A 26,090-nucleotide genomic window follows, 5' to 3' on the forward strand; every position below is an offset into this window, starting at 1 on the left:
CCTGGGTGTGGCCCGCCGGCGTCACCGCACTCGCACTAGATGTGTGCGGCGTCCGCCAGGTGCTCCGGGTCTGTCCCGGGCTCGTGGCCGCCCCGGAGTGTCCTGGGGGCGGCGTCCGCCTGATGGGCCGGGTCTGTCCCCCCCTTCCCCCATATTCCCCCTGCCCCCAGGGGAAGGGGGGATATGGGGGAAGGGGAGATATGGGGGAACTGGGGATATGGGGTATTGGGGGATATGAGGGAAGGGGGGATATGGGTGAACAGGGGTATGGGGGGGGGAAAAAAAGTCTTGCCTTTCATAACTCCGCACTTTACAGCCAATGAAGTATCTTAATTGAAGTGTAGCAAACGCAGCAGCCAATTTGCGCACGGCAAAGTCCTTCGAGCAGCAGTGTAAAAGTGATCAGATGCCCTGTAATTCTGAGATAAACATTGGTCAGGACATGGGACGGCACATGGCACAGTGATTAGCACTGGGACTGCGGTGGTGAGGACCCAGGTTCGAATCCCAACCCTGGATCACTGTCCATGTGGAGTTTGCACATTCTCCCCATGTCTGCGTGGGTTCCACCCCCACAACCCCAAAAAGATGTGCAGGTTAGGTGGATTGGCCACGCTAAATTGCCCCTTAATTGAAAAAGAAATAATTGGGTACTCCAAATTTATATAAAAAAAACATTGGTCAGGACAGTAGGGAAGACTCTCCTAGAATTTTACAGCAAAGAAAGAGGCTCTTCGGCCCGTTGTGTTCTTATAATATAATGCCTACTTGAGAGGGCTGACATAGCCTTAGTTTAATGTATCATCCAAAATGTGGCATTTCAGATAGTACACTTGGAATATCAGCCTAGATCTATGGTTCCCAAATCTTTTTTAGTTGAAAGACCCCTTAAATAGATTAGCAACCACAGTGCTATCATCTAAATTATAATACTCATAATAACCTGTTTCCAGCTTTTGACACGGTTGGCCACACGCATCCTCCTCCAATGCCTTTCCACTGTTGTCCAGTTGGGTGGGACTGCAGTCACCTAGTTTCATTCTTATTTACTTGTAGACCAAATATAATTTGCAATGACTCATATTGGCTGATAATCAGAGAGCGACAAACCTACCTTGCTCAGGTATTGGCTTATTAATGCTCATAAGAGAATTATGTTCCAACCTGGATGGGAGGAGTGCGCAGTTTATCTAATCCAGGCTTGTCCAACCTTTTTGCTCAGGGCCACATTTGCATATTTTCTCACGAGGTGTCGATGAGCACATTTCAGAAAGTCAAGGTTTGGCACAAAAATAAACTGAACTTTTTAAAACAAAAATTGAGCTTTTAAAAAAAGAACCAATTGCTGAGCAGTACAGCAATGCCATGCCAATAAATTGTTAGATTTTTGAAAATAGTAATAAAATAACCAGTGGGTGCGAGGATCAGTGTACGTGGGTGCGTGTGTATGTGTTGGTGAATGATGTGAAGAGTGAGTGAGAAACCAGAAACTGGGCACTTGTCACTCACCCTCACAGACTCAGTCTCCCACTCCCCCACTCTCTCTTGCAAACACCCACTCATCGCGTCTCCTGCATGCATACATCTGTTCCCAACCACTCATACACACCAACTCACTCTCTGTCACCTTGCACATGCTCACTCTCTGCCACACCCACAGTTTCTCTCTGCCACACACACACACTCTGTGTCACACACCCTCACTCACTCTCTGCCACTCTTTGCACATGCTCACTCTCTCTCTGCCACACTCACTCACTGCCACGCACACTCAATCTCTGCCACATCTTGCACTCACTGCCACACCCCACTCCTTCACTCGCTGCCCCACACACCCCACTCCTTCACTCGCTGCCACACACACACACCCTCTCACTCGCTGCCACACACACACACCCTCTCACTCTCTGCCACCCACATACACTCTCCAATCACTTTTTAAAATTTAAAATATCCAATTCATTTTTTTCAAATTAAAGGGCAATTTAGCGTGGCCAATCCACCAACCCTGTACATCTTTGGGTTGTGGGGATGAGACCCACGCAGACATGGGAAGAATGTGCAAACTCCACATGGCTCACTGCTTCTGCCACCCACACACTCTCACTCACTCTTTGACACCCACACCCACTCACTCTCTGCCATCTATACACACACACACTATCTGCCACATCCACCCACACACATACTATATGCCACCCGCACACATTCTTGCCACACACACTCACTCACTCTCTGCCACACCCACCACACTCTCACTCACTCTGCCACACTCACTCACTGCCGCACTCACTCACTCTCTGCAGCACACACGTACTGCTGCGCACACTCACTGCTGCGCACACTCACTGTCACACACGCTCATTCACTCGCTCTCCGCCACACACTCACTCACTCACTGCCCACTTTCACATCCCACGCCCGTGAACTCACTTACTCACACTGGAGGACAATATGGCTGGATTAATCCTTCTTGTTTCAGCCTCTTGGGTTTCCTAAAGACAGATAAGTTCCAGGGATGTGAGGATTCCTAGCTAGATACTGAAAGCTCATCCCTGTCATGTGATTTCCTGATTTACAGCCTTTGCCTTTTGACCAGTTTTTTTTCTTATCAGTTAAAAGTAATGCAGTGCAAACAGTTCTTTCCCACTCAAGTACCAAGCTGATCAGATGATTTCTTGGAAAAGGCAATCTTGCTCCCAAACCAAAGGTGAAGTTATGACCTTGTAAAAAAAAAAAAAATCAAGTGTCCAAATAATGCAATGTCTTTCCATATTTTAAAATAAAATATTGTCCTGAAAGATATTCTGACAATTACTTTAGTAAGAATGAGATATGGTGCACAAAAAACAAGTAAAAAAGAAAAACAAAATAAGGCCAATGGTTTTATGTCTAGTAATATATTTCTTACATTTTTAAATCCCTCTTCCCCTCATTTTTAGGAGTGCTTGACCCCTCTTTTTCTTGGTGCTGATGTTGTGGCAAAAACTGGCATCCGTACTGAAAATCATCCAAGAATTCATGCAAAATTTGCAAAGAAAGGATTGGCAACTAAACTCAGCTTCAGTTCAGGTACTGTATTAATTCTCATTTGAATCTAGTGTAATCTATAGGGCTATTCAAAAGAGTTTACAAATCTCCGGAAGGAAATTATATTTATTTTAGGTGTGACAACTCACTAGTTGTATCTTCCATATACACAAGATAATTGAGGATGATGAAGATCATTTAGCGCACCTTCATTTATCGGTCCTGGTTTGTCCAAAAAGGCCTCCCGTTGCTTCTCATTTACTTGTTTCTGAAATAATTCCATGGTATTCAGCTCTACTTTTCCATTTGGAAGTCCAATGCATACGGTGATCATACTTTGCAGGATGCAAAAAACCTTGATCGTGTCTGAATCAAGGCTCCTGAGGCAGCACCTTCCAAACCCTCAACCACTAACATCGAGAAGGACCAGGGCAGTAGATACATGGGAACACCACCATCTGAAAGTTCCTCCTAGTCACTCACCATCTTAACTTGGAAATCTATCGTCGTTCCTTCACTGTTTCTGGGTCAAAGTCCACGAACTCCCTCCCTAACAGCACAGTGGTTTTACCTACACCACATGGACTGCAGTGGTTCAAGGATGGCAGCTCACCACCAACTTCTCAAAGGCAATTAGGGATGGGCAACAAATGTTGGCCTAGCCAACAAAACTCCCATCCCATTAAAAAAAATAGTTTTTAAAAATTTGCTTTAACTAGTTTGAAACTTCTCCCTTTATCCTCCTCACACATCTTTATTTCAAATTATTTTCGAGATTTATTTGGTGTACTTCAATAGGTAGGCTCAAAATGTTTCTTTTTATGTTTCAAACATCAAAGCGTCTCGCGTCTTTTTCATAATTCAGACTCCCGATAGGGATGAGCTACTTGTCCCTTCTCTTCACTATTTCCAGAGATTAAATACCTTCTTTTGTTTTGGTGACCGGAGCTAAGCACAGTACTCAATATGTCGGAGCATAATGCTATAGTTTGCTTATGACTTCCTTTTGATTTGCAATCAGCTATTCCGCAAGCAGTTGTTCCTTTTTCTATACGTCATTTCCCCTGCTAGCTTTTGCTCTTTCGTGACTTCTCTACCTCTGTTGATGGCCTCTGCTGTGACCTCCTTTGCTGCCCTTGCCATCTGTAGTTTGTTCACAATGTAGATTGCAGCCTTCTCCTAGATTAGCTCTTCTCCATTTCGCTTTCACTCCTATTTGTGATATCTGAAAATATTTGTTTGCAGAATTTCGATTTGAAGGACTGAAGATACCTACTGTGGTGAACAATTTGTGGTTTTACAGCATTCAAGGATTGTTTCGAGTTGCTTTTGAGATGTACACTAAAGAGCAACAATTTGAAGTCCTTGTTGTACTTCAGGTACTATTAGCATTTGAAAGATATGTTAATTGTAAAATAATTTTCAGGTATTTAGATCATGGTCAAAAAGCATTATTTGGCATTATGATTCTTCATGTAATTCAATTTAAAATTATGATTCTTTCACTATTTGCTTCATTAATGTGTATGTTGTGATACAAAACTATAGCACTTGACAATGTTAATGTTTATTTTGAGACCCATTATTAAAAGTCATTAAGAACCGAAGGCGAGTGCATACAAAACAGGTGAATTTGGGGTACTTTCGGTTATATAGGGAACAAGGCAGGGGTGTCCCATGTCTCCCTTCCTGTTTGCGCTGGCGATAGAGCCCTTGGCCATTGAGCTGAGGTGCTCGGATAAGTGGAAGGCGATAGCGAGGGGGGGTTGTGGAGCATAGGATGTTATTTGTTGTTGTACATCTCCACCCCGGGTTCAATGGTGGGGGATATAATGGGGCTGCTCAGGAGATTTGGGGCTTTTTCACGTTATCTGCTGAATCTGGAAAAGTGAGTATTTTAGGGTGTCTTTTCCGGGGGTGGGAGCTAGTTTAATAATAATAATCTTTATTAGTGGAATTGTGGATAGCGATGAGGACTCTCAGAGGATACAGCAGGATTTAGATTGTTTGGAGACTTGGGCGGAGAGATGGCAGATGGAGTTTAATCCAGACAAATGTGAGGTAATGCATTTTGGAAGGTCTATTGCAGGTAGGGAATATACAGTGAATGGTACAACCCTCAAGAGTATTGAAAGTCAAAGAGATCTAGGAGTACAGGTCCACAGGTCACTGAAAGGGGCAACACAGGTGGAGAAGGTAGTCAAGAAGGCATACGGCATGCTTGCCTTCATTGGCCGGGGCATTGAGTATAAGAATTGGCAAGTCATGTTGCAGCTGTATAGAATCTTAGTTAGGCCACACTTGGAGTATAGTGTTCAATTCTGGTCGCCACACTACCAGAAGGATGTGGAGGCTTTAGAGAGGGTGCAGAAGAGATTTACCAGAATGTTGCCTGGTATGGAGGGCATTAGCTATGAGGAGCGGTTGAATAAATTTGGTTTGTTCTCACTGGAACGATGGAGGTTGAGGGGCGACCTGATAGAGGTCCACAAAATTATGAGGGGCATAGACAGAGTGGATAGTCAGGCTTTTCCCCAGGGTAGAGGGGTCAATTACTAGGGCCATAGGTTTAAGGTGAGAGGGGCAAGGTTTAGAGTAGATGTACGAGGCAAGTTTTTTACACCGAGGGTAGTGGGTACCTGGAACTCGCTACCGAGGAGGTGGTGGAAGCAGGGACGATAGTGGCATTTAAGGGGCATCTTGACAAATACATGAATAGGATGGGAATAGAGGGATATGGACCCAGGAAGTGTAGAAGATTGTAGTTTAGTCGGGCAGCATGATCGGCACGGGCTTGGAGGGCCAAAGGGCCTGTTCCTGTGCTGTACATTTCTTTGTTCTTTGTTCTAGTGTCACATGTAGACTTGCATTGACACTGCAATGAAGTTACTGTGAAAATCCCCTAGTCGCCACACTGCGGTGCCTACTCGGGTACACCTGAGGGAGAAATTCAAATGTCCAATTCACCTAACAAGCAGGACTTGCAGGAGGAAACCGGAGCACCCGGAGGAAACCCACGTAGACAAGGGGAGAACATGCAGACTCCGCACAGACCGTGACCCAAGCCAGGAATCAAACCTGGGTCCCTGATGCTGTGAAACAACAGTGCTAACCACTGTGCTACATTGTGGGGGGGGTTACTGTTTCGGCAGGCGACCACCCACTTTAGGTATTGGGGGTGCAGGTGGCTTGAGACTGGGCCCGGCTCAGTAAATTGAATTCCACGAGCCTGATGGATTTCGATTTAGTTTTATTGTCATGTGAACCGAGAAAAGTATTGTTCTGCAGGAGATGGGTTCACATGATGGACTGGTCTGTGTTCTCTGTAGTTTCCTACGGTCTTGGACCGAGCAGTTGCCATACCAGGCTGTGATGCAGCCAGATAGGATGCTTTCTATGGTGGACCTGTGAAAATCGGTAAAAGTCAATGTGGACATGCCAAATGTAATTTGTTTCCTCAGGAATTATGGGCGCTGTTGTGCGTTCTTGGTCGTAGCGTCGATGTGGGTGAACCAGGACAGGTTGTTGGTGGTGTGTACACCTAGGAATTTGAAGCTGTCAATCATCTCCACCTCGGCACCATTAATACAGACAAGGATGTGTACGACACTTTATTTCCTGAAGTCGATGACCAATCCTTAGTTTTGCTGACACTGTGGGAGAGACTGTTGTCGTTGCACCATGCAACTAAGTTCTCTATCTCCCTCCTGTACTCTGACTCATCGTTTGGGATCCGACCCACTACGGTTGTGTTATGAGCAGACTTGGAGCCACCTGCACCCCCAATACCTAAAGTGGTTGGAGCCGGATTTTGCCACATAGTCGTGTGTGCATAGGGAGTATAGTAGGGAGCGAAGTACGCAGCCTTTAGGGGCCCCGGTTTAGCACAGGGCTAAATCGCTGGCTTTGAAAGCCGACACGGCAGTCCAGCAGCACGGTTCAATTCCCGTAACAGCCTCCCCGAACAGGCACCGGAATGTGGCGACTAGGGGCTTTTCACAGTAACTTCATTTGAAGCCTACTTGTGACAATAAGCGATTTTCATTTCATTCATTTTCATTTCATTGAGGGCTATCGTGGAGGAGGTGTCATTGTTTATCCTTACTGATTGTGTTTATCCTTACTGATTGTGGTCTATGGGTCAGGAAGTCTAGGATCCAGTTGCAGAGGGAGGAACCAAGTCTTAGGTTTTGGGGTTTGGATCTGAGCTTGGCTGGGATAATGGCGTTGAAGCTGGAGCTGTAGTCCATGAATGTAGTCTGACGTAGGAGTCCTTGTTGTTGAGATGCTCCAGGGATGAGTGCAGGGCCAGGGAGATGGCATCTGCTGTGGACCGGATGTGGTGGTATGCGAATTGCAATAGATTAAGGCATTCTGGGAGTATGGAGGTGATGCACTTCATGACCAACCTTTCGAAGCACTTCATTACGACTGAAGTCAGGGCCACCGGATGGTAGTCATTGAGGCACGATGCCTGAGTCTTCTGTGGCACCGGTATGATGATGGACTTCTTGAAGCAAGTGGGAACCTCAGAACGGAGCAGGGAGAGGTTGAAGACTTCTGCGAACACACCCGCCAGTTGGTCCGCGCAGGATCTGAGTGCATGACCAGGGACTCCATCAGGATCGGTTGCTTTCCATGGGTTCACTTTCAAAAAGACTGATCTGACGTCTGAGGCTATGACGATAGGTATGGGTGTATCCGAGGCTGTTGAGGCAGTTGACATCGGTTTATTGGCTTCCTACTCAAATGCATTAAGTTAATCGGGGAGGAGTGCTTGGGATTCTACTTGGCTTTGCTTTGTACCACGTTATATTGTTTAAGCCTTGCCACAACCGACGAGAGTCCATGTCGTTAGACTGTGAATGTAGCTTAACCTGGTATTGTCTCTTGGCGTCTCTGAAGGCTTTGTGGAGCTCGTACCTAGATTTCTTGTATAGGTCAGGGTCGTCAGTCTTGAATGCCTCAGACATGGACTTCAGTAGGGAATGGATCTCCTGGTTAAACCATCGTTTCTGGTTGGGGAATGCATGTACTACCTTCTTTGGCACACAATCTAGGACACACTTACTGATGAAGTCTGTGACGGTGGTGGTATAGTTGTCTCGGCTGGCCGCTGAGTTCTTAAATATGGACTATTCCACTGATTCCAAGCAGACGCGTAGGATGGATGGGTAGGGTAAATTGGATTGGATTGGATTGGATTTGTTTATTGTCACGTGTACCGAGGTACAGTGAAAAGTATTTTTCTGCGAGCAGCTCAACAGATCATTAAGTACATGAGAAGAAAAGGGAATAAAAGAAAATACATAATAGGGCAACACAACATATACAATGTAACTACATAAGCACTGGCATCGGATGGAGCATACAGGGTGTAGTGTTAATGAAGTCAGTCCATAAGAGGGTCATTTAGGAGTCTGGTGACAGTGGGGAAGAAGCTGTTTTTGTGTCTGTTCGTGCGTGTTCTCAGACTTCTGTATCTCCTGCCCGATGGAAGAAGTTGGAAGAGTGAGTAAGCCGGGTGGGAGGGATCTTGATTATACTGCCCGCTTTCCCCAGGCAGCGGGAGGTGTAAATGGAGTCAATGGATGGGAGGCAGGTTTGTGTGATGGACTGGGCGGTGTTGACGACTCTCTGAAGTTTCTTGCGGTCCTGGGCCGAGCAGTTGCCAGACCAGGCTGTGATGCAGCCTGATAGGATGCTTTCTATGGTGCATCTGTAAAAGTTGGTGAGAGTCAATGTGGACATGCCGAATTTCCTTAGTTTCCTGAGGAAGTATAGGCGCTGTTGTGCTTTCTTGGTGGTAGCGTCGACGTGGGTGGACAGGACAGATTTTTGGAGATGTGCACCCCTAGGAATTTGAAACCGCTAACCATCTCCACCTCAGCCCCGTTGATGCTGACAGGGGTGTGTACAGTACTTTGCTTCCTGAAGTCAATTACCAGCTCTTTAGTTTTGCTGGCATTGAGGGAGAGATTGTTGTCGCTACACCACTCCACTAGGTTCTCTATCTCCCTCCTGTATTTGGACTCATCGTTATTCGAGATCCGGCCCACTATGGTCGTATCGTCAGCAAACTTGTAGATGGAGTTGGAACCAAGTTTTGCCACGCAGTCGTGTGTGTACAGGGAGTAGAGTAGGGGGCTAAGTACGCAGCCTTGCGGGGCGCCAGTGTTGAGGACTATTGTGGAGGAGGTGTTGTTCATTCTTACTGATTGTGCTCTGTTGGTCGGAAAATCGAGGATCCAGTTGCAGAGTGGGGAGCCAAGTCCTTGGTTTTGGAGCTTTGATATGAGCTTGGCTGGGATTATGGTGTTGAAGGCGGAGCTGTAATCAATAAATAGGAGTCTAATGTAGGAGTCCTTGTTTTCGAGATGCTCTCGGGATGAGTGTTGGGCCAGGAAAATGGTGTCTGATGTGGACCGGTTGCAGCGGTATGTGAATTGCAGTGGATCAAGGCGTTCTGGGAGTATGGAGGTGATGCGCTTCATGATCATCCTCTCTAAGCACTTCATTATGACTAAAGTCAGATTTGAGGAGATGGGACAGCCTTCCCCTATCATTGGTAGGCTGGGTGCAGGCGATAAAGATGAACGTCTTGCCACAGTTTTTATTTTTGTTTCAGTGCCTACTGGTCTTTTTGCCGATATTATTTATGGGGGTGGAATGGTTGATTTTGTCATTTGTCTGGGCAGGTAAGGTAGCAAAGATTCGGAAGACAGTGCTTGAGAGAGTGCGGCAATCAGGTGGACTTCTGTTGCTCTCTTTAGTTGGCTCTGAATATGGCGGTCAATATGGTCGCCTTCCTTAATTCTAATTACGTTTGCTCTAGAGTCGCCAGGTATCTTTCGATACCGCCACAAGGTTCAAAACCGAATACTGATCAAAGACTCGATACACCACTTAGTTAGTTCAAAGTCAATGCTTATTTATTTACACACACAATTAAATATACTCATGCACGAAACTCTACAGACTAAACTATCACTACTGCTAAAGCCTATACTTCGCTTCAGGCGCCCACTCAGTCAGAGGAACAATGGCCGTTGTTCGGTTCTGAGGCTGCTGGGGTTCGAATGGTACAGGGGAACAGCTAAGGTCGTCTGTCTGGTAGTGTGCGTTGACCTTGGACTTACTTGCTTCTGGTGCAGCTGGTGGACAGGTCTCTCCTCGGTGAGAGCTGGGTCCAAGAGAACGATTCTCTCTTGGGGGGCTCCTTCTTATACCCAAAGGGGCTTTGCGTCCTTTTGGGCGGGCCTTGAACTTGGACCCAATCAATTGGGCCATTTCTTTATCATTCTTATTGATCTTGTCCAATAAAGGGGTGGGTGCCCTGATGGCTGGGCGTGTCGTAGGTGGCCGTTGGCCTGCTTTGTTTTGGTCTCCTCTGGCGCCGGGGTGTCTGCCTTAGTATCAGTTACTCAAATGTTACTCTTTTGTTCCCGGAGATGGGCCATTAGTATGCTAATGGGCTTTCAGTTTTGGTCTTGTCTGGGAGCTGCGGCTCCAATATACAGACAAACCCTGAACCTGCTTGTTTTCTCAGTATTGTCCATTTTCCCTGCAATCTTTGCAAAGTGTCCATTTTGTAATCGGGAAGTGGCCATCCAGGATGGCTACACTGCCAAACCTGATGTACTACTATTGGGCGGCGAACACTGGGCAGATATGGGGTTGGAGTAGGGAGCCGGAGACCGTTTGCCCCAGGGAAATATTCAGGGAGTCTGGTGGTGGTGGCAACGTTGAAGATATGGAGGCAATTTCGGCAGCAGTTTACGTTAGGGGTGGGATCAAAGCTGATGCCACCCCGAGGGAATCATGTCTTTGAGCCAGTGAGGCTAGATGCTAGGTTTCGGCGATGGGAGGAGCGGTGAGTGATGGAAATATAGGATTTATTTCTAGAAATGCAGTTTGCGAGTTTGGAGGAGTTGGTGGGGTGGTTAGGGATTTCTCAGGGGGGGGCCTTTGGGTGTGGGATTTCACAAAGGTTTTCCTGATTTCCAGTGGCGCCAATCTCGTTGTTGGAGGGGATGCTGTCGGTGGGAGGGACATCTCGGCGATCTATGGGAGGATTTTGGGGGCATATATGGCGGCTGTGTAGGGGGTTAAGGTCAAGTGGGAGGAGGAGCTGGGTATGGCGCTGGAGGAGGGGTTGTGGCGGGAAGTACAGAGGCAGGTGAATGCCCGGACATTTGTGAGTGGTGTGGGAGGAGTCTGGCCAATCATTTACATATTTTCTGGTCCGACCTGAAGTTGGAGACATTCTGGAGGTTGTTTTTCAGCACCATGTCTGCGATCCTGCCTGTGGATTTGGAGCCCAGTCTGGGTTCTTTGAGACTGCCTTAGCCCCCAACCGACCCCCCTGCCTCTGAGGTAGTATCATTGGTCGCCAGAGCTGCAGACTGGAGCAGGAACAGATGTTTTGGCCGTTGCCTTGTTGATTGCTCGCAGGTGGGTCCTGTTGGGGTGGAGGTCAGCTTCTCCACCCTGCGCCTCGGCATGGTTGGTGACTTGATGGGAGTTCCTGTACTTTGAGAAGGTTAATTTCATTTTGAGAAGAGAGTGAGGGGTTCCAGAAGAGATGGGGGTTCCAGAAGAGATGGGGTGTGTTTATGTTACACTTTAAAGAGCTGGTTACCATCAGCTTCTGGTGGGGTTGGAAGGGGGGGGGGCGATTTGCTCTGAGTTACTGGGGTATTGATAGATGGGGGGGACGGTTTTTTTTTTGTGTCCTTTTACTTTGTTGTATCTTTAACATGTTAAGAATCAAATAAAAATATGTTTTTAAAAAGTCAGTAATATATGTGTTCAGCTTCAGATTAGAAAAATGCCACCCTTTTTTCACTTTGGTTTGGGAGTGGGGTGGGGCACATTTCCATTTTTCTTCTCACTTAGGCCAATGACAAATTTCAGAAAGATACGTTTTGGCACATTATTAAACATAGAAAAGAACAAGATAGCAATCAGCGTCCACAATGGAAGTTAGCTGTAGGCCTGTTGACGGACGAAGTGGTGTGCGAGAGGCTGAGGAAGTGCATGCTGAATTACCTGCAGGTAAATGATACGGGGGAGGTCTCGGCAGCAGTGGTTTGGGAAGCGCTGAAGGCAGTGGTGAGAGGAGAGCTGATCTCGATCCGGGCTCACAGGGACAGGACGGACAGGGCAGAGACGGACAGGGCAGAGACGGACCGACTGGTAAAAGAGATTCTTCTTTTTTTTTTATAAATATTTTATTGAAAATTTTTGGTCAACCAACACAGTACATTGTGCATCCTTTACACAATATTATAACAACACAAATAACAATGACCTATTTTATAAACCGAAAATGAATAAATAATAATTAACAAAAATGAAAACTAACCCTAATTGGCAACTGCCTTATCACAAGTAACACTCTCCAAAAATATAATTTAACAGACCAATATATAATTATCTGTAGCAATGACCTATACATATTATACAGTATATATTAACAACCCTGAGAGTCCTTCTGGTTCCTCCTCCCCCCGCCCCCCCCCCCCCCCCCCCCCCACCCCCCCCCCCGATCCTGGGCTGCTGCTGCTGCCTTCTTTTTTCCCATTCCATCTATCTTTCTGCGAGGTGTTCGACGAACGGTTGCCACCGCCTGGTGAACCCTTGAGCCGACCCCCTTAGGACGAACTTAATCCGCTCTAGCTTTATAAACCCTGCCATGTCATTTATCCAGGTCTCCACCCCCGGGGGCTTGGCTTCTTTCCACATTAGCAATATCCTACGCCGGGCTACTAGGGACGCAAAGGCCAAAACATCGGCCTCTCTCGCCTCCTGCACTCCCGGCTCTTGTGCAACCCCAAATATAGCCAACCCCCAGCTTGGTTCGACCCGGACCCCTACTACTTTTGAAAGCACCTTTGTCACCCCCATCCAAAACCCCTGTAGTGCCGGGCATGACCAAAACATATGGGTATGATTCGCTGGGCTTCGCGAGCACCTCGCACACCTATCCTCCACCCCAAAAAATTTACTGAGCCGTGCTCCAGTCATATGCGCCCTGTGTAATACCTTAAACTGAATCAGGCTTAGCCTGGCACACGAGGACGACGAGTTTACCCTGCTTAGGGCATCTGCCCACAGCCCCTCCTCGATCTCCTCCCCCAGCTCTTCTTCCCATTTCCCTTTTAGTTCATCTACCATAGTCTCCCCTTCGTCCCTCATTTCCCTATATATATCTGACACCTTACCATCCCCCACCCATGTCTTTGAGATCACTCTGTCCTGCACCTCTTGTGTCGGGAGCTGCGGGAATTCCCTCACCTGTTGCCTCGCAAAAGCCCTCAGTTGCATATACCTGAATGCATTCCCTTGGGGCAACCCATATTTCTCGGTCAGCGCTCCCAGACTCGCGAACTTCCCATCCACAAACAGATCTTTCAGTTGTGTTATTCCTGCTCTTTGCCACATTCCATATCCCCCATCCATTCCCCCCGGGGCAAACCTATGGTTGTTTCTTATCGGGGACCCCCCCAAGGCTCCAGTCTTTCCCCAATGTCGTCTCCACTGTCCCCAAATCTTCAGTGTAGCCACCACCGGGCTTGTGGTGTAGTTCCTCGGTGAGAACGGCAATGGGGCTGTCACCATAGCCTGTAGGCTAGTCCCCCTACAGGACGCCCTCTCTAATCTCTTCCACGCCGCTCCCTCCTCCTCTCCCATCCACTTACTCACCATTGAAATATTAGCGGCCCAATAATACTCACTTAGGCTCGGTAGTGCCAGCCCCCCCCTATCCCTGCTACGCTGTAAGAATCCCTTCCTCACTCTCGGGGTCTTCCCGGCCCACACAAAACCCATGATGCTCTTTTCGATCCTTTTAAAAAAAGCCTTCGTGATCACCACCGGGAGGCACTGAAACACAAAGAGGAATCTCGGGAGGACCACCATCTTAACCGCCTGCACCCTCCCTGCCAGTGACAGGGATACCATATCCCATCTCTTGAAATCCTCCTCCATTTGTTCCACCAACCGCGTTAAATTTAACCTATGCAATGTGCCCCAATTCTTGGCTATCTGGATCCCCAGGTAACGAAAGTCCCTTGTTACCTTCCTCAACGGTAGGTCCTCTATTTCTCTACTCTGCTCCCCTGGATGCACCACAAACAACTCACTTTTCCCCATGTTCAATTTATACCCTGAAAAATCCCCAAACTCCCCAAGTATCCGCATTATTTCTGGCATTCCCTCCGCCGGGTCTGCCACATATAGTAACAAATCGTCCGCATACAAAGATATCCGGTGTTCTTCTCCTCCTCTAAGTACTCCCCTCCACTTCTTGGAACCCCTCAACGCTATCGCCAGGGGCTCAATCGCCAGTGCAAACAATAATGGGGACAGAGGGCATCCCTGCCTTGTCCCTCTATGGAGCCGGAAATATGCAGATCCCCGTCCATTCGTGACCACGCTCGCCATTGGGGCCCTATTCAACAGCTGCACCCATCTAACATACCCCTCTCCAAAACCAAATCTCCTCAACACCTCCCACAAATAATCCCACTCCACTCTATCAAATGCTTTCTCGGCATCCATCGCCACTACTATCTCCGTTTCCCCCTCTGGTGGGGGCATCATCATTACCCCTAACAGCCTCCGTCTATTCGTGTTCAGCTGTCTCCCCTTCACAAACCCAGTTTGGTCCTCGTGGACCACCCCCGGGACACATTCCTCTACTCTCATTGCCATTACCTTGGCCAGGATCTTGGCATCTACATTTAGGAGGGAAATAGGTCTATAGGACCCGCATTGTAGCGGGTCCTTTTCCTTCTTTAAGAGAAGCGATATCGTTGCTTCAGACATAGTTGGGGGCAGTTGTCCCCTTTCCTTTGCCTCATTAAAGGTCCTCGTCAATACCGGGGCGAGCAAGTCCACATATTTTCTATAGAATTCGACTGGGAATCCATCCGGTCCCGGGGCCTTTCCCGCCTGCATGCTCCTAATTCCTTTCACCACTTCTTCTACCTCGATCTGTGCTCCCAGTCCCACCCTTTCCTGCTCTTCCACCTTGGGAAATTCCAGCCGATCCAAAAAGCCCATCATTCTCTCCCTCCCATCCGGGGGTTGAGCTTCATATAATTTTTTATAAAATGTCTTGAACACTCCATTCACTCTCTCCGCTCCCCGCTCCATCTCTCCTTCCTCATCCCTCACTCCCCCTGTTTCCCTCGCTGCTCCCCTTTTCCTCAATTGGTGTGCCAGCAACCTGCTCGCCTTCTCCCCATATTCGTACTGTACACCCTGTGCCTTCCTCCATTGTGCCTCTGCAGTGCCCGTAGTCAGCAAGTCAAATTCTACATGTAGCCTTTGCCTTTCCCTGTACAGTCCCTCCTCCGGTGCTTCCGCATATTGTCTGTCCACCCTCAAAAGTTCTTGCAGCAACCGCTCCCGTTCCTTACTTTCCTGCTTCCCTTTATGTACCCTTATTGATATCAGCTCCCCTCTAACCACCGCCTTCAGCGCCTCCCAGACCACTCCCACCTGGACCTCCCCATTATCATTGAGTTCCAAGTACTTTTCAATGCACCCCCTCACCCTTAGACACACCCCCTCATCTGCCATTAGTCCCATGTCCATTCTCCAGGGTGGGCACCCTCCTGTTTGCACCCCTATCTCCAAGTCTACCCAGTGTGGAGCGTGATCCGAAATGGCTATAGCCGTATACTCCGTTCCCCTCACCTTCGGGATCAACGCCCTTCCCAGCACAAAAAAGTCTATTCGCGAGTAGACTTTATGGACATAGGAGAAAAACGAGAACTCCTTACTCCTAGGTCTGCTAAATCTCCACGGGTCTACACCTCCCATCTGCTCCATAAAATCTTTAAGTACCTTGGCTGCTGCAGGCCTCCTTCCAGTCCTGGACTTCGACCTATCCAGCCCTGGTTCCAACACCGTATTAAAATCTCCCCCCATTATCAGCTTTCCCATCTCTAGGTCCGGAATGCGTCCTAGCATCCGCCTCATAAAATTGGCATCATCCCAGTTCGGGCATATACGTTTACCAAAACCACCGTCTCCCCCTGTAGTTTGCCACTCACCATCACGTATCTGCCCCCGTTATCCGCCACTATAGTTTTTGCCTCGAACATTACCCGCTTCCCCACTAATATAGCCACCCCCCTGTTTTTCGCATCTAGCCCCGAATGGAACACCTGCCCCACCCATCCTTTGCGTAGCCTAACCTGGTCTATCAGTTTCAGGTGCGTTTCCTGTAACATCTGCCTTAAGTTTCTTAAGGTGTGCGAGTACCCGTGCCCTCTTTATCGGCCCCTTCAGCCCTCTCACGTTCCACGTGATCAGCCGGGTTGGGGGGTTTCCCTTGTCGATTAGCCATCCCCTTTTTCCAGCTCCTCACCCGGTTCCCACGCAGCTGTATCTCCCCCAGGCGGTGCCCCCCCGCCCATCCTCTCCCATACCAGCTCCCCCCTCTCCCCAGCAGCAGCAACCCAGTAATTCCCCCCTCCCACCCCCCCCGCTAGATCCCCCGCTAGCGTAATTACTCCCCCCATGTTGCTCCCAGAAGTCAGCAAACTCTGGCCGACCTCGGCTTCCCCCCGTGACCTCGGCTCGCACCGTGCGACGCCCCCTCCTTCCTGCTTCTCTATTCCCGCCATGATTATCATAGCGCGGGAACCAAGCCCGCTTCTCCCTTGGCCCCGCCCCCAATGGCCAACGCCCCATCTCCTCCAGCTCCCCTCCTCCCCCCATCACCACCTGTGGAAGAGAGAAAAGTTACCACATCGCAGGATTAGTACATAAAACTCCTCTTTCCCCCCTTTTTAACCCCCCTCTTCACCCCCCACATTCGCCCCACCACTTTGTTCAAACTTTCTTTTTAATAACCCGCTCATTCCAGTTTTTCTTCCACAATAAAAGTCCACGCTTCATCCGCCGTCTCAAAGTAGTGGTGCCTTCCTCGATATGTGACCCACAGTCTTGCCGGTTGCAGCATTCCAAATTTTATCTTCTTTTTATGAAGCACCGCCTTGGCCCGATTAAAGCTCGCCCTCCTTCTCGCCACCTCCGCACTCCAGTCTTGATAAACGCGGATCACCGCGTTCTCCCATTTGCTGCTCCGAGTTTTCTTTGCCCATCTAAGGACCATTTCTTTATCCTTAAAACGGAGGAATCTCACCACTATGGCTCTGGGAATTTCTCCTGCTCTCGGTCCTCGCGCCATCACTCGGTATGCTCCCTCCACCTCCAACGGACCCGCTGGGGCCTCCGCTCCCATTAACGAGTGCAGCATCGTGCTCACATATGCCCCGACGTCCGCTCCCTCGACACCTTCAGGAAGACCAAGAATCCTCAGGTTGTTCCTCCTTGCATTGTTCTCCAGTGCCTCCAACCTTTCCACACATCGTTTCTGATGTGCCTCATGCATCTCCGTCTTCACCACCAGGCCCTGTATGTCGTCCTCGTTCTCGGCTGCCTTTGCCTTCACGACCCGAAGCTCCCGCTCCTGGGTCTTTTGTTCCTCCTTTAGCCCTTCGATCGCCTGTAGTATCGGGGCCAACAGCTCTTTCTTCATTTCCTTTTTGAGCTCTTCCACACAGCATTTCAAGAACTCTTGTTGTTCAGGGCCCCATGTTAAACTGCCACCTTCCGCCGCCATCTTGGTTTTTGCTTGCTTTCCTTGCCGCTGTTCTAAAGGATCCACTGCAATCCGGCCACTTTCTCCTCCTTTTTTCATCCGTATCCAGGGGGGATTCCCTTCTGCTTTACCGCACAGTGTTTTTAGCTGTCAAAATTGCCGTTGGGGCTCCTATCAAGAGCCCAAAAGTCCGTTTCACCGGGAGCTGCCGAAACGTGCGACTCAGCTGGTCATCGCCGCACCCGGAAGTCGGTAAAAGAGATTCTAAAAGTCGACAGGAGGTACGCGGAGACGCCAGAGGCAGGGCTTTTAAGGGAATGGCAGAGGCTACAGGCGGAGTTCGGCTTGTTAACCACAGGGAGGGCAGTGGAACAGCTCAGAACGGCGAGGGGGGCGATCGACAAGCATGGTGAGAAGGCTAGCAGGATACTTGCACAGCAGCTCGGAAAGAGGGAGGCAGCTAGAGAAATAGGGAAAGTTATCGACGGGGATGGGAACTTGGTTGGGGATTCGGCAGGGGTGAGTAAGGAGTTTTGGGATTTCTACAGCAAGCTGTACAGGTCGGAACCCCCTACGGGGCCCGAGCCCCCTACGGGGCCGGAGGGGATGAGACAATTCCTGGAGGGGCTGACTTTCCTGAGGGTGGACGGGGAGCTGGTAGAAGGACTGGGGGCCCAGATCAGGTTGGAAGAGATAGTGGATGGCTTGAAGGCCATGCAGTCAGATAAGGCCCCGGGACCGGCCGGGTACCCAGCGGAGTTCGACAAAAAGTTCTCCGAGATATTGGGACTGGTACTGATGAAGGTGTTTAATGAGGCAAGGGAAAGAGGGGTTCTGCCCCAGACAATGTCACAGGCCACGATATCGCTTATCCTGAAACGGGACAAGAACCCAGAGCTATGTGGGTCCTACAGACCAATATCCCTGTTGAATGTAGACGCCAAACTGTTGGCCAAAATTTTGTCCTCCAGGATTGAGGATTGTGTACCGAATGTCATTGTGGAGGATCAGACGGGGTTAGTTAAGGGCAGGCAGCTGGTGGCCAACTTAAGAAGGCTGTTAAATGTGATCATGATGCCCCTGGAAAGTAGGGAGGTGGAGGTAGTGGTCTCAATGGATGCAGAAAAAGCTTCTTTAAAAATTTTTTTTAAAAGGTTAGAGTACCCAATTCAGTTTTTCCAATTGAGGGGCAATTTAGCATGGCCAATCCACCTAGCTTGCACATTTTTGAGTTGTGGGGGCGAAACCCACGCAAACACAGGGAGAACGTGTAAACTCCACACGGACAGTGACCCAGAGCCGGGCTCGAATCTGGGACCTCAGCGCCGTGAGGCCGCAGTGCTAACCCACTGCGCCACCGTGCTGCCCCAGAAAAAGCTTTTGACCGGGTTGAATGGGATTATTTATGGGAAGTTCTGGGGTGGTTCTGATTTGGGAAGGGTTTATTGACTGGGTCAGGTTGCTGTACCAGGCTCCTGTGGCAACTGTACGGACGAACAGGACGACTTCGGACTATTTTAGACTGCACCGGGGGACGAGACAGGGATGCCCCCTCTCCCCATTGCTGTTTGCGCTGGCTATAGAGCCGCTGGCAATTGCTCTGAGAGCCTGTGGGGGGGGGGGAGCACAGAGTCTCGCTTTATGCGGATGACCTGCTGCTGTTATGTTTTAGATCCAATTGTTGGGATGGAAGAAATCATGGGGATTTTAGGGGAATTTGGCCAGTTCTCGGTATTAGCTTAATATGGGGAAGAGCGAGATGTTTGCGTTCCAGGCGAGGGGTCAGGAGAGGCGACTGGGGAACTGCTGTTTAGATTGGTTGGGGACAGGTTCAGGTACCTAGGTATTCAGGTAGTGCGGGATTGGGACCGGCTACATAAATTGAACCTTGCCCGGTTGGTAGATCAGATGAAAGATGATTTTCGGAGATAGGATGCGGCCCCGTTGTCTCTAGCTGGTAGAGTCCAAACGGTGAAAATGACGGTAGTCCCGAGATTCCTGTTTGTTTTTCAGTGTCTCCCCATCTTTATTCCGTGGTCCTCTTTTAAGCGGGTCAATAAAGCGGGTGGGGGGGGGTGGGGTGGGGGTGTGTGGGGGGGGGGGGGGGGGGGAGACACGGCATGGAGGCAGCTTCATGCAAGGGCACAAGTTTTGGGGCGCTGGTAACTGCGCCTCCGCTCCCGCCGGCGCGGTACTCCACCAGCCCCGTGGTGGTGGCGGCCCTGAGAGTCTGGGGGCAATGGAGGAGATATGTGGGAGTATCGGTCTGGTGTCCAATCTGCGATGGCGACTAGGGGCTTTTCACAGTAACTTCATTTGAAGCCTACTTGTGACAATAAGCGATTTTCATTCATCGGTTTGCCCCGGGGAGTATGGATGGGAGGTTCTGAATATGGCGGAGAGCGGGGATTGAGAGGATGGGGGACTTGTTTAGAGAGGGGAGCTTTCCGCGTATGAGGGCTCTGGAGAAGTTTGCATTGGTAGGGGAAAACTAATTTAGATATCTGCAGGTGCGAGACTTTCTGCGTAGATAGGTATCAACCTTCCCACTCCTGCCGTTAAGGGGGATTCAGACGGTAGTTTCCAGAGGATGGGTAGGAGAGGGGAGTGTCTCTGACATTTACAAGGAACTTATGGGATCAGAGGAGACCCTTTTCCTGCAGTAATGTGTTGGGTGTTCTGGATCACAAACAGGTCACCAACACTGGAAGTGGTGCAACTTTATTTTATTATAAAGTTAACTATATTAACATACTTGAACTGTGGGTAAATGCAATACCAGCTTTAACTGTTGACCCGTGCCTAGTCCTAACCAGGTGATGCACTCAGCACATGGTGAATGTCTGAGTTGCAGGCTGTGAGCTCTGTGCTCCGAGCTAGCTGATACTAGAATGAGCGGGAACTCTCCTGTCCCCTGTCTTTATAGTGCATGTGCTCTCACTGGTGATTGGCTGCGGTGTTGTGTATGCTGATTGGTCCCACTGCATGTCCATCAGTGTGTGTGTGTGTGTCTGCACCATGACATACTGGTGTATATTATGACATGCAGCATGCTTGTTGCCACCAATGCTGCTCCTCCTCCAATCACAGATTTCCTCTCTCCCTCATTTGCTGCTGATAGGTTCTTGAGCATTGTGAAAACTACCTCCGATGGCCAAATTGGGGGGCTTTGCAGCCCGCATCTGGTTGTTTGACAAGCTTGGTTTCGACCAATGAATGACATATGCCGTGACAAATTGCTGAAATCCTTACTTCAACTGTATTAACAAAGGAAGTGTTATGGCATGTTTTACAAAAAGTAATGCAATTTTTTTTCCAATTAAACCAAGTGACTACCTGATTCTTTGGATGACCGTAATATTTGTTTTCTTGTGATAGGATTTGTGGAAAGCAAGAATAAATGACCCCATTCTGAATGAAAAATATGATGTTAAGATTCTGCAAAACCTTGCTGAAGAATCACTTGAAAATTGCATTCCTGAAATGAGGAACCACAAAAGTTTCAATGCATTACATTCAAGCATTCAAAGTGCTAATCTGGTACCTGATAATGTATTTGAGACCGCTGCTTCGCTGTTGGATTCTCCTTACAACAGTGTTGTTAGTCAGGATGACCATAACTATTGTATACAAGAAAGAATTTTACAACAAACTGAAGAACTTTGTGCAAATAACGCACCATATGTGGAGGTTTTGGGTTATGATTCTTTATCTATCAAGTTTAGATCAGTTTATCAGGCGTTTAAAATGTTACCATTGCAAATACAAAAGAAACACAAGAAAGCAATTACACTGTTGCTTGATTTTGTAGAACTCCTAATAAGTGAAAGCATATCTGCAGAGAAGTTGGCTGATATGACGCTGCAACTTCTGACCCATCTTCAAGACTTCATTCTCAACACAGAAACCACTGAAACTGGAGTTAATTCTATTTATTGTAGTCACATGCTTTATACTGTAAGTAATTGGTTGGGACATCAGTTTTATTCTGCTAATGCCTCTATCAGCAGGCAAGTGGAAGAGTTTAAAACAACTCACATTGACAGAATCACAGACTTACCACCTACTGAGGAATTGGTAGACAAACTATTTCCTGAAGCGATGAAGGTTTTGTTGTTGAGCTGGATGGGGCTTGATGATTATTCTGCCTTGTGGAAACGTCAAAGTGAATATCCTATAGTGTTGCTTATATTAGAGTTTGCAAATCATAATCTAATCACAGGTGTAGCTCATGTTTTGTATTCTAGTTTGATCTGTAAATAAGATTTTAGGTAGGAATTTGGACTGTATTTAAACAAGAAACCACTGCTTCAATTTAGGTATCTTGTGAAGAAATTAAAAAAAAAAAAAAAAATTTAGAGTACTCATTTCTTTTTTTCCAATTAAGGGGCAATTTAGCATAGCCAATCCATCTAGCCTGCACATCTTTGGGTTGTGGTGGTGAGACACACGCAGACACGGGGAGAATGTGCAAACTCCACATGGACAGTGACCCGGAGCCGGGATCGAACCTGGGCCCTTGGCGCCGTGAGGCAGCAGTGCCCTGTGCCACCTCTTTTGAAGAAGTTGAATAATCTTGAACAGTCAAAAATTGTTTTGGAAGTCTACAGATATTTGGAGATTTTATTTCACAAATGTCATTACCATACCCGTGGCATGTTGTTGGGAATGGGCTGGGATGGAGGGCAACTTGAGCAAGATTATATGTATGAGAAAAGCAAAATACTGTAGATGCTGGATGCCTGAAACAAAGACAGAAAATGTTGCAAACACACAACAGATCTGTATCAGTGAAGGGGAAGGCAAGTTTATATTTTGAATCTGGACCTCGCTTATGTTTTGGACTGTTAATGAATTTGATACTAAACTATTGATCCATGAAACTACATTGTGTGAAAAGAGACCATGTATGCATGAATAGCTTCTTAAATTTTCTCCTTACATTTACATAGGTGCCCTGGGTCGCTGTCCATGTGAAGTTTGCACATTCTCCCCATGTCGGTGTGGGTCTCACCCCATAATCCAAAAAGATGCGCAGGGTAGGTGAATTGGCCACGCTAAATTGCCCCTTAATTGGAAAAAAAAGAATTGGGTACTCTATATTTATTTTAAAAACATTTATATAGGCATGTTTATTTTGTTGTCTATTTCCACACCAATATTAAAAAGTACAATAGTATTTTTTATTTCTTACCCTCTTGATCATCAGCCATCTCACTTTCTCTGCTCCTCTCACTCAAACTGCTGTCCTTACTGAAGGGAACCAGCTATTTCTGACAGGTAAAAGGATCATTGATTTAGCCATTTTGATGTAACTACTAAAACCCATGTCAAAATTCATTTTAAAATGAATTCCATCATAAGACTGCAAACACAGTCTAACTTCAGATCTTCAGATTCACAAAGTGCATAGCTTCAAATAATGAAAGCATAGGTTTGAAACATCTACAGTCTAACTAGAAGTAAATGAAACCATTCAATGAAGGTCACAATATGTTAACATGAATAAAATGAATCTGCCATTGTTAAAAAGATGAATAAGTATAGCAGTCAGCAGAAACCAGATCTGATTGAAAGTGTAAGTCACATTCCAATACACAGCACAAACCCAAAGATGCAACATATTCACAGCTATGTTGCACATTGATGATTGACAACTAACCATCCAATCAAATGCATTTGAGACTCATCCAAGCCAATCAGCACATTACAGGGGTAGGGACAGATGGAGTCAAACTGATAACATTTTCCTTAAAGATAGAGGTCCGGGCAGCCATTTTCCATTCCGGGATCACTCTCTACTATTTACCTAACTACTCGCTATCTGTATTTCGTAGTTTCATATTTCTACTCTGACTCAAGTCTGCGCAAGCTGTTTTGCTTCGAGCAAGAAACCATTACTGTATTTTTAAAGTTCAATTGTTTGTAAGCAACTAAGTTAATTATACCTTTTAAAGTCTTCTGCTGTCAGAGGCTTTCCTCAGAATATTTGATTTGTAACCACAAGATGATCTAAAACTCTCAATTAAAATCAATAGGCACAATAAAAGATTTCATTTCGCGCCTGAGACGTGTAGCTTAAATTTCTACTGAGTTAATAGTGTATACGAGACGACACTAAAACCGCATGGTAAATTTCAACACTTACACTCCATTTTCACTAAATCTGTTGTTTGGCAAACCTTGCAGGGCCAAACAATTCCTCTTAGTTCCCCAGATCATAGCCCCACTACAGAACATCAAGCCATTGCACCAGGTCATGCAATAAGATAATCCTCCAATCCCCAACTTCTATCTTCTTCCCAAGATCTACAAACCGGAATGCCCTGGTATTTCAGCTTATTCCTATTCCAATGAGCTGATTTCTTTCTGTCTTGACTCTTATCAAGTCCACTGACTCCCAAACTGCCTCCATTACACTTTCTCACACTCTCCTTACATTCAGTTACACTGGTTTCTCCATTTAATCTCTTCCGATATCTAATTTTTCCTTAACTAAGAATTCCTCACTGTGGTTGACATGGCCCTTGACCATGTCTGTCCCTTTCCTCACATTTGTGCTTTCACCCTTCCTCTCAGAACCATGGTAGGGTTACCCTTGTACCTTCAATCCATCAGCCTCCACATGATACCATCACCAAACAGAACGTCTCCTCTCAGCATTTCAAAGCGCTCCCATCTGTGACACTCTGATTCACTTCTCAATCACCCCAACAACCCCTACTTTCCTAGAGCACCTTTCCATGCAAGTGCGAGATGCAACACCTACCTGCCCTTTTACCTCCTCCTTCACCATCAAAGGCCCCAAACACTCCATCGAAGTTAAACAGGAATTAAAACCGCTTCCAGTTTGGTTTATTATATTCATCCACCTAGCATAGTCTGCTCTATCTTGGAGAGACAAAGAATAGACTGGATAATTGCACTGCTGAACAAATGTATTCAATCTGTACGCATGAGACTGAGCTGTTGGTTGCCAATCATTTTAGTTTCCCACCTTGCACTCTCCTCAGCTTCCTGCGTTATGTGAAGCTCAACACAAGCTCAGGAACAGCATTTAAGCTTTCACCTGGGCACTTAGTTAACAGACTCTGAACTTGACAGCGAGTTTAACTGCCTCCATTTGTTACCTCCTTCTTTGCAAGCTTTGGTCTTACATTCTACATTCTATTTTCCTTTCAGGCCAGCTATTAAATTCCTGCTCTTCACACTTGTTTGTCCTATTACCATTCCATTGGCCTTTCACTGCCAACCCTTGTCTTCCACCTTATCAGACCTTTTTTTATTTTATTTCTAAATTCCTCCCCCTTCCCTCAAACCATTTCTCACATTTCCTAGTTCTGATGCAGTCATCAACCTGAGTCATAGATGTTTACAGCATGGATACAGGCCCTTCGGCCCATTTTGTCTATGCCACCCAATTTCTATCCTGTATCAAAGTAATATTTCAACAAAAAAAAAAAGGGGCAGCAGGGTAGCACAAGTGGATAGCACTGTGGCTTCATAGCACCAGGGTCCCAGGTTCGATTCCCCGCTGGGTCACTGTCTGTGTGGAGTCTGCACGTTCTCAGTGTCTGCGTGGGTTTCATCTGGGTGCTCTGGTTTCCTCCCAGTCCAAAGACGTGCAGGTTAGATGGATTGGCCATGATAAATTGCCCTTCGTGACCAAAAAGAAAAATAGGAGGGGTTACGGGGACAGGCTAGACGTGAGGGCCGGAGTGGGTCGATTCAGACTCAATTGGCCAAATGCCCTCCTTCTGTAATGTATGTTCTATCCCTAAGCTAGTCCCACTTGCCTGCATTTGGCCCATATCCCTCTATACCCACCCTGCCCATGTAACTGTCAATGTTAAGTCAGAGTGTAATGCTGTTTTCACAAAGCTAATTGAGAGTGGTGCAAATTGGATAACATTTGGACATTGGCATTTATCTGCATCTCTGTTCCTTGCCTAAAATTGCTGTGCATATTGACACACACATAACAGTGAGTGCCCTTAGTCTTACCGTTATTCCGACAGTAAAATCAGGCATAAGATTTTACACCCAAGTACAAGCTTGGTGAAGTGAAACAAAATCAGACATAAACATGTAGATCGATTTTCAACTGATATACCTGGGGAATATGGCATGAGGTTGTAATTTCATACATTGCAGGCATCACTGATAAGTGATGGCACAATGCCATCTTCTGTGAAGAAATCTTCAATCGTCCACTCATCGTAAGAATCTTTGTCCTAAATCTATGTCAACTGTTTCTGTCTACAAATGCCTGACCTGCTGAGTATTTTCAACATTTAAAAAAAAAAATTTGATTTCCAGTATTTTGCTCTTCCAAGGTTGACATTAGATTTCCCCAAGGTCACCAAAAAGTAATCTTAAATGGTTCTTCTACCACACCACTGATGTGAAAAACATGGTTCAATCAAACCAAAACCCC

General features: G+C 47.1%; 1 protein-coding gene across 1 annotated transcript in view; it reads left to right on the forward strand.

Annotated features, from left to right (window-relative positions):
- LOC140408378 (uncharacterized) overlaps window positions 1-25,305 on the forward strand; it is a 39,421-nt gene extending 14,116 nt beyond the window's left edge. The window contains exons 2-4 of the mRNA XM_072495496.1: window positions 2,943-3,072; window positions 4,276-4,409; window positions 21,032-25,305. Of these exons, the coding sequence (XP_072351597.1) occupies window positions 2,943-3,072; window positions 4,276-4,409; window positions 21,032-21,916 (1,149 nt within the window). The 3' untranslated portion in view covers window positions 21,917-25,305. The remainder of the gene's footprint in view (window positions 1-2,942; window positions 3,073-4,275; window positions 4,410-21,031) is intronic.
- The last annotated feature ends 785 nt before the right edge of the window (window positions 25,306-26,090 follow it).

This window comes from Scyliorhinus torazame, chromosome 1 (assembly GCF_047496885.1).
Source record: "Scyliorhinus torazame isolate Kashiwa2021f chromosome 1, sScyTor2.1, whole genome shotgun sequence".
Classification (NCBI taxonomy): Eukaryota; Metazoa; Chordata; class Chondrichthyes; order Carcharhiniformes; family Scyliorhinidae; genus Scyliorhinus; species Scyliorhinus torazame.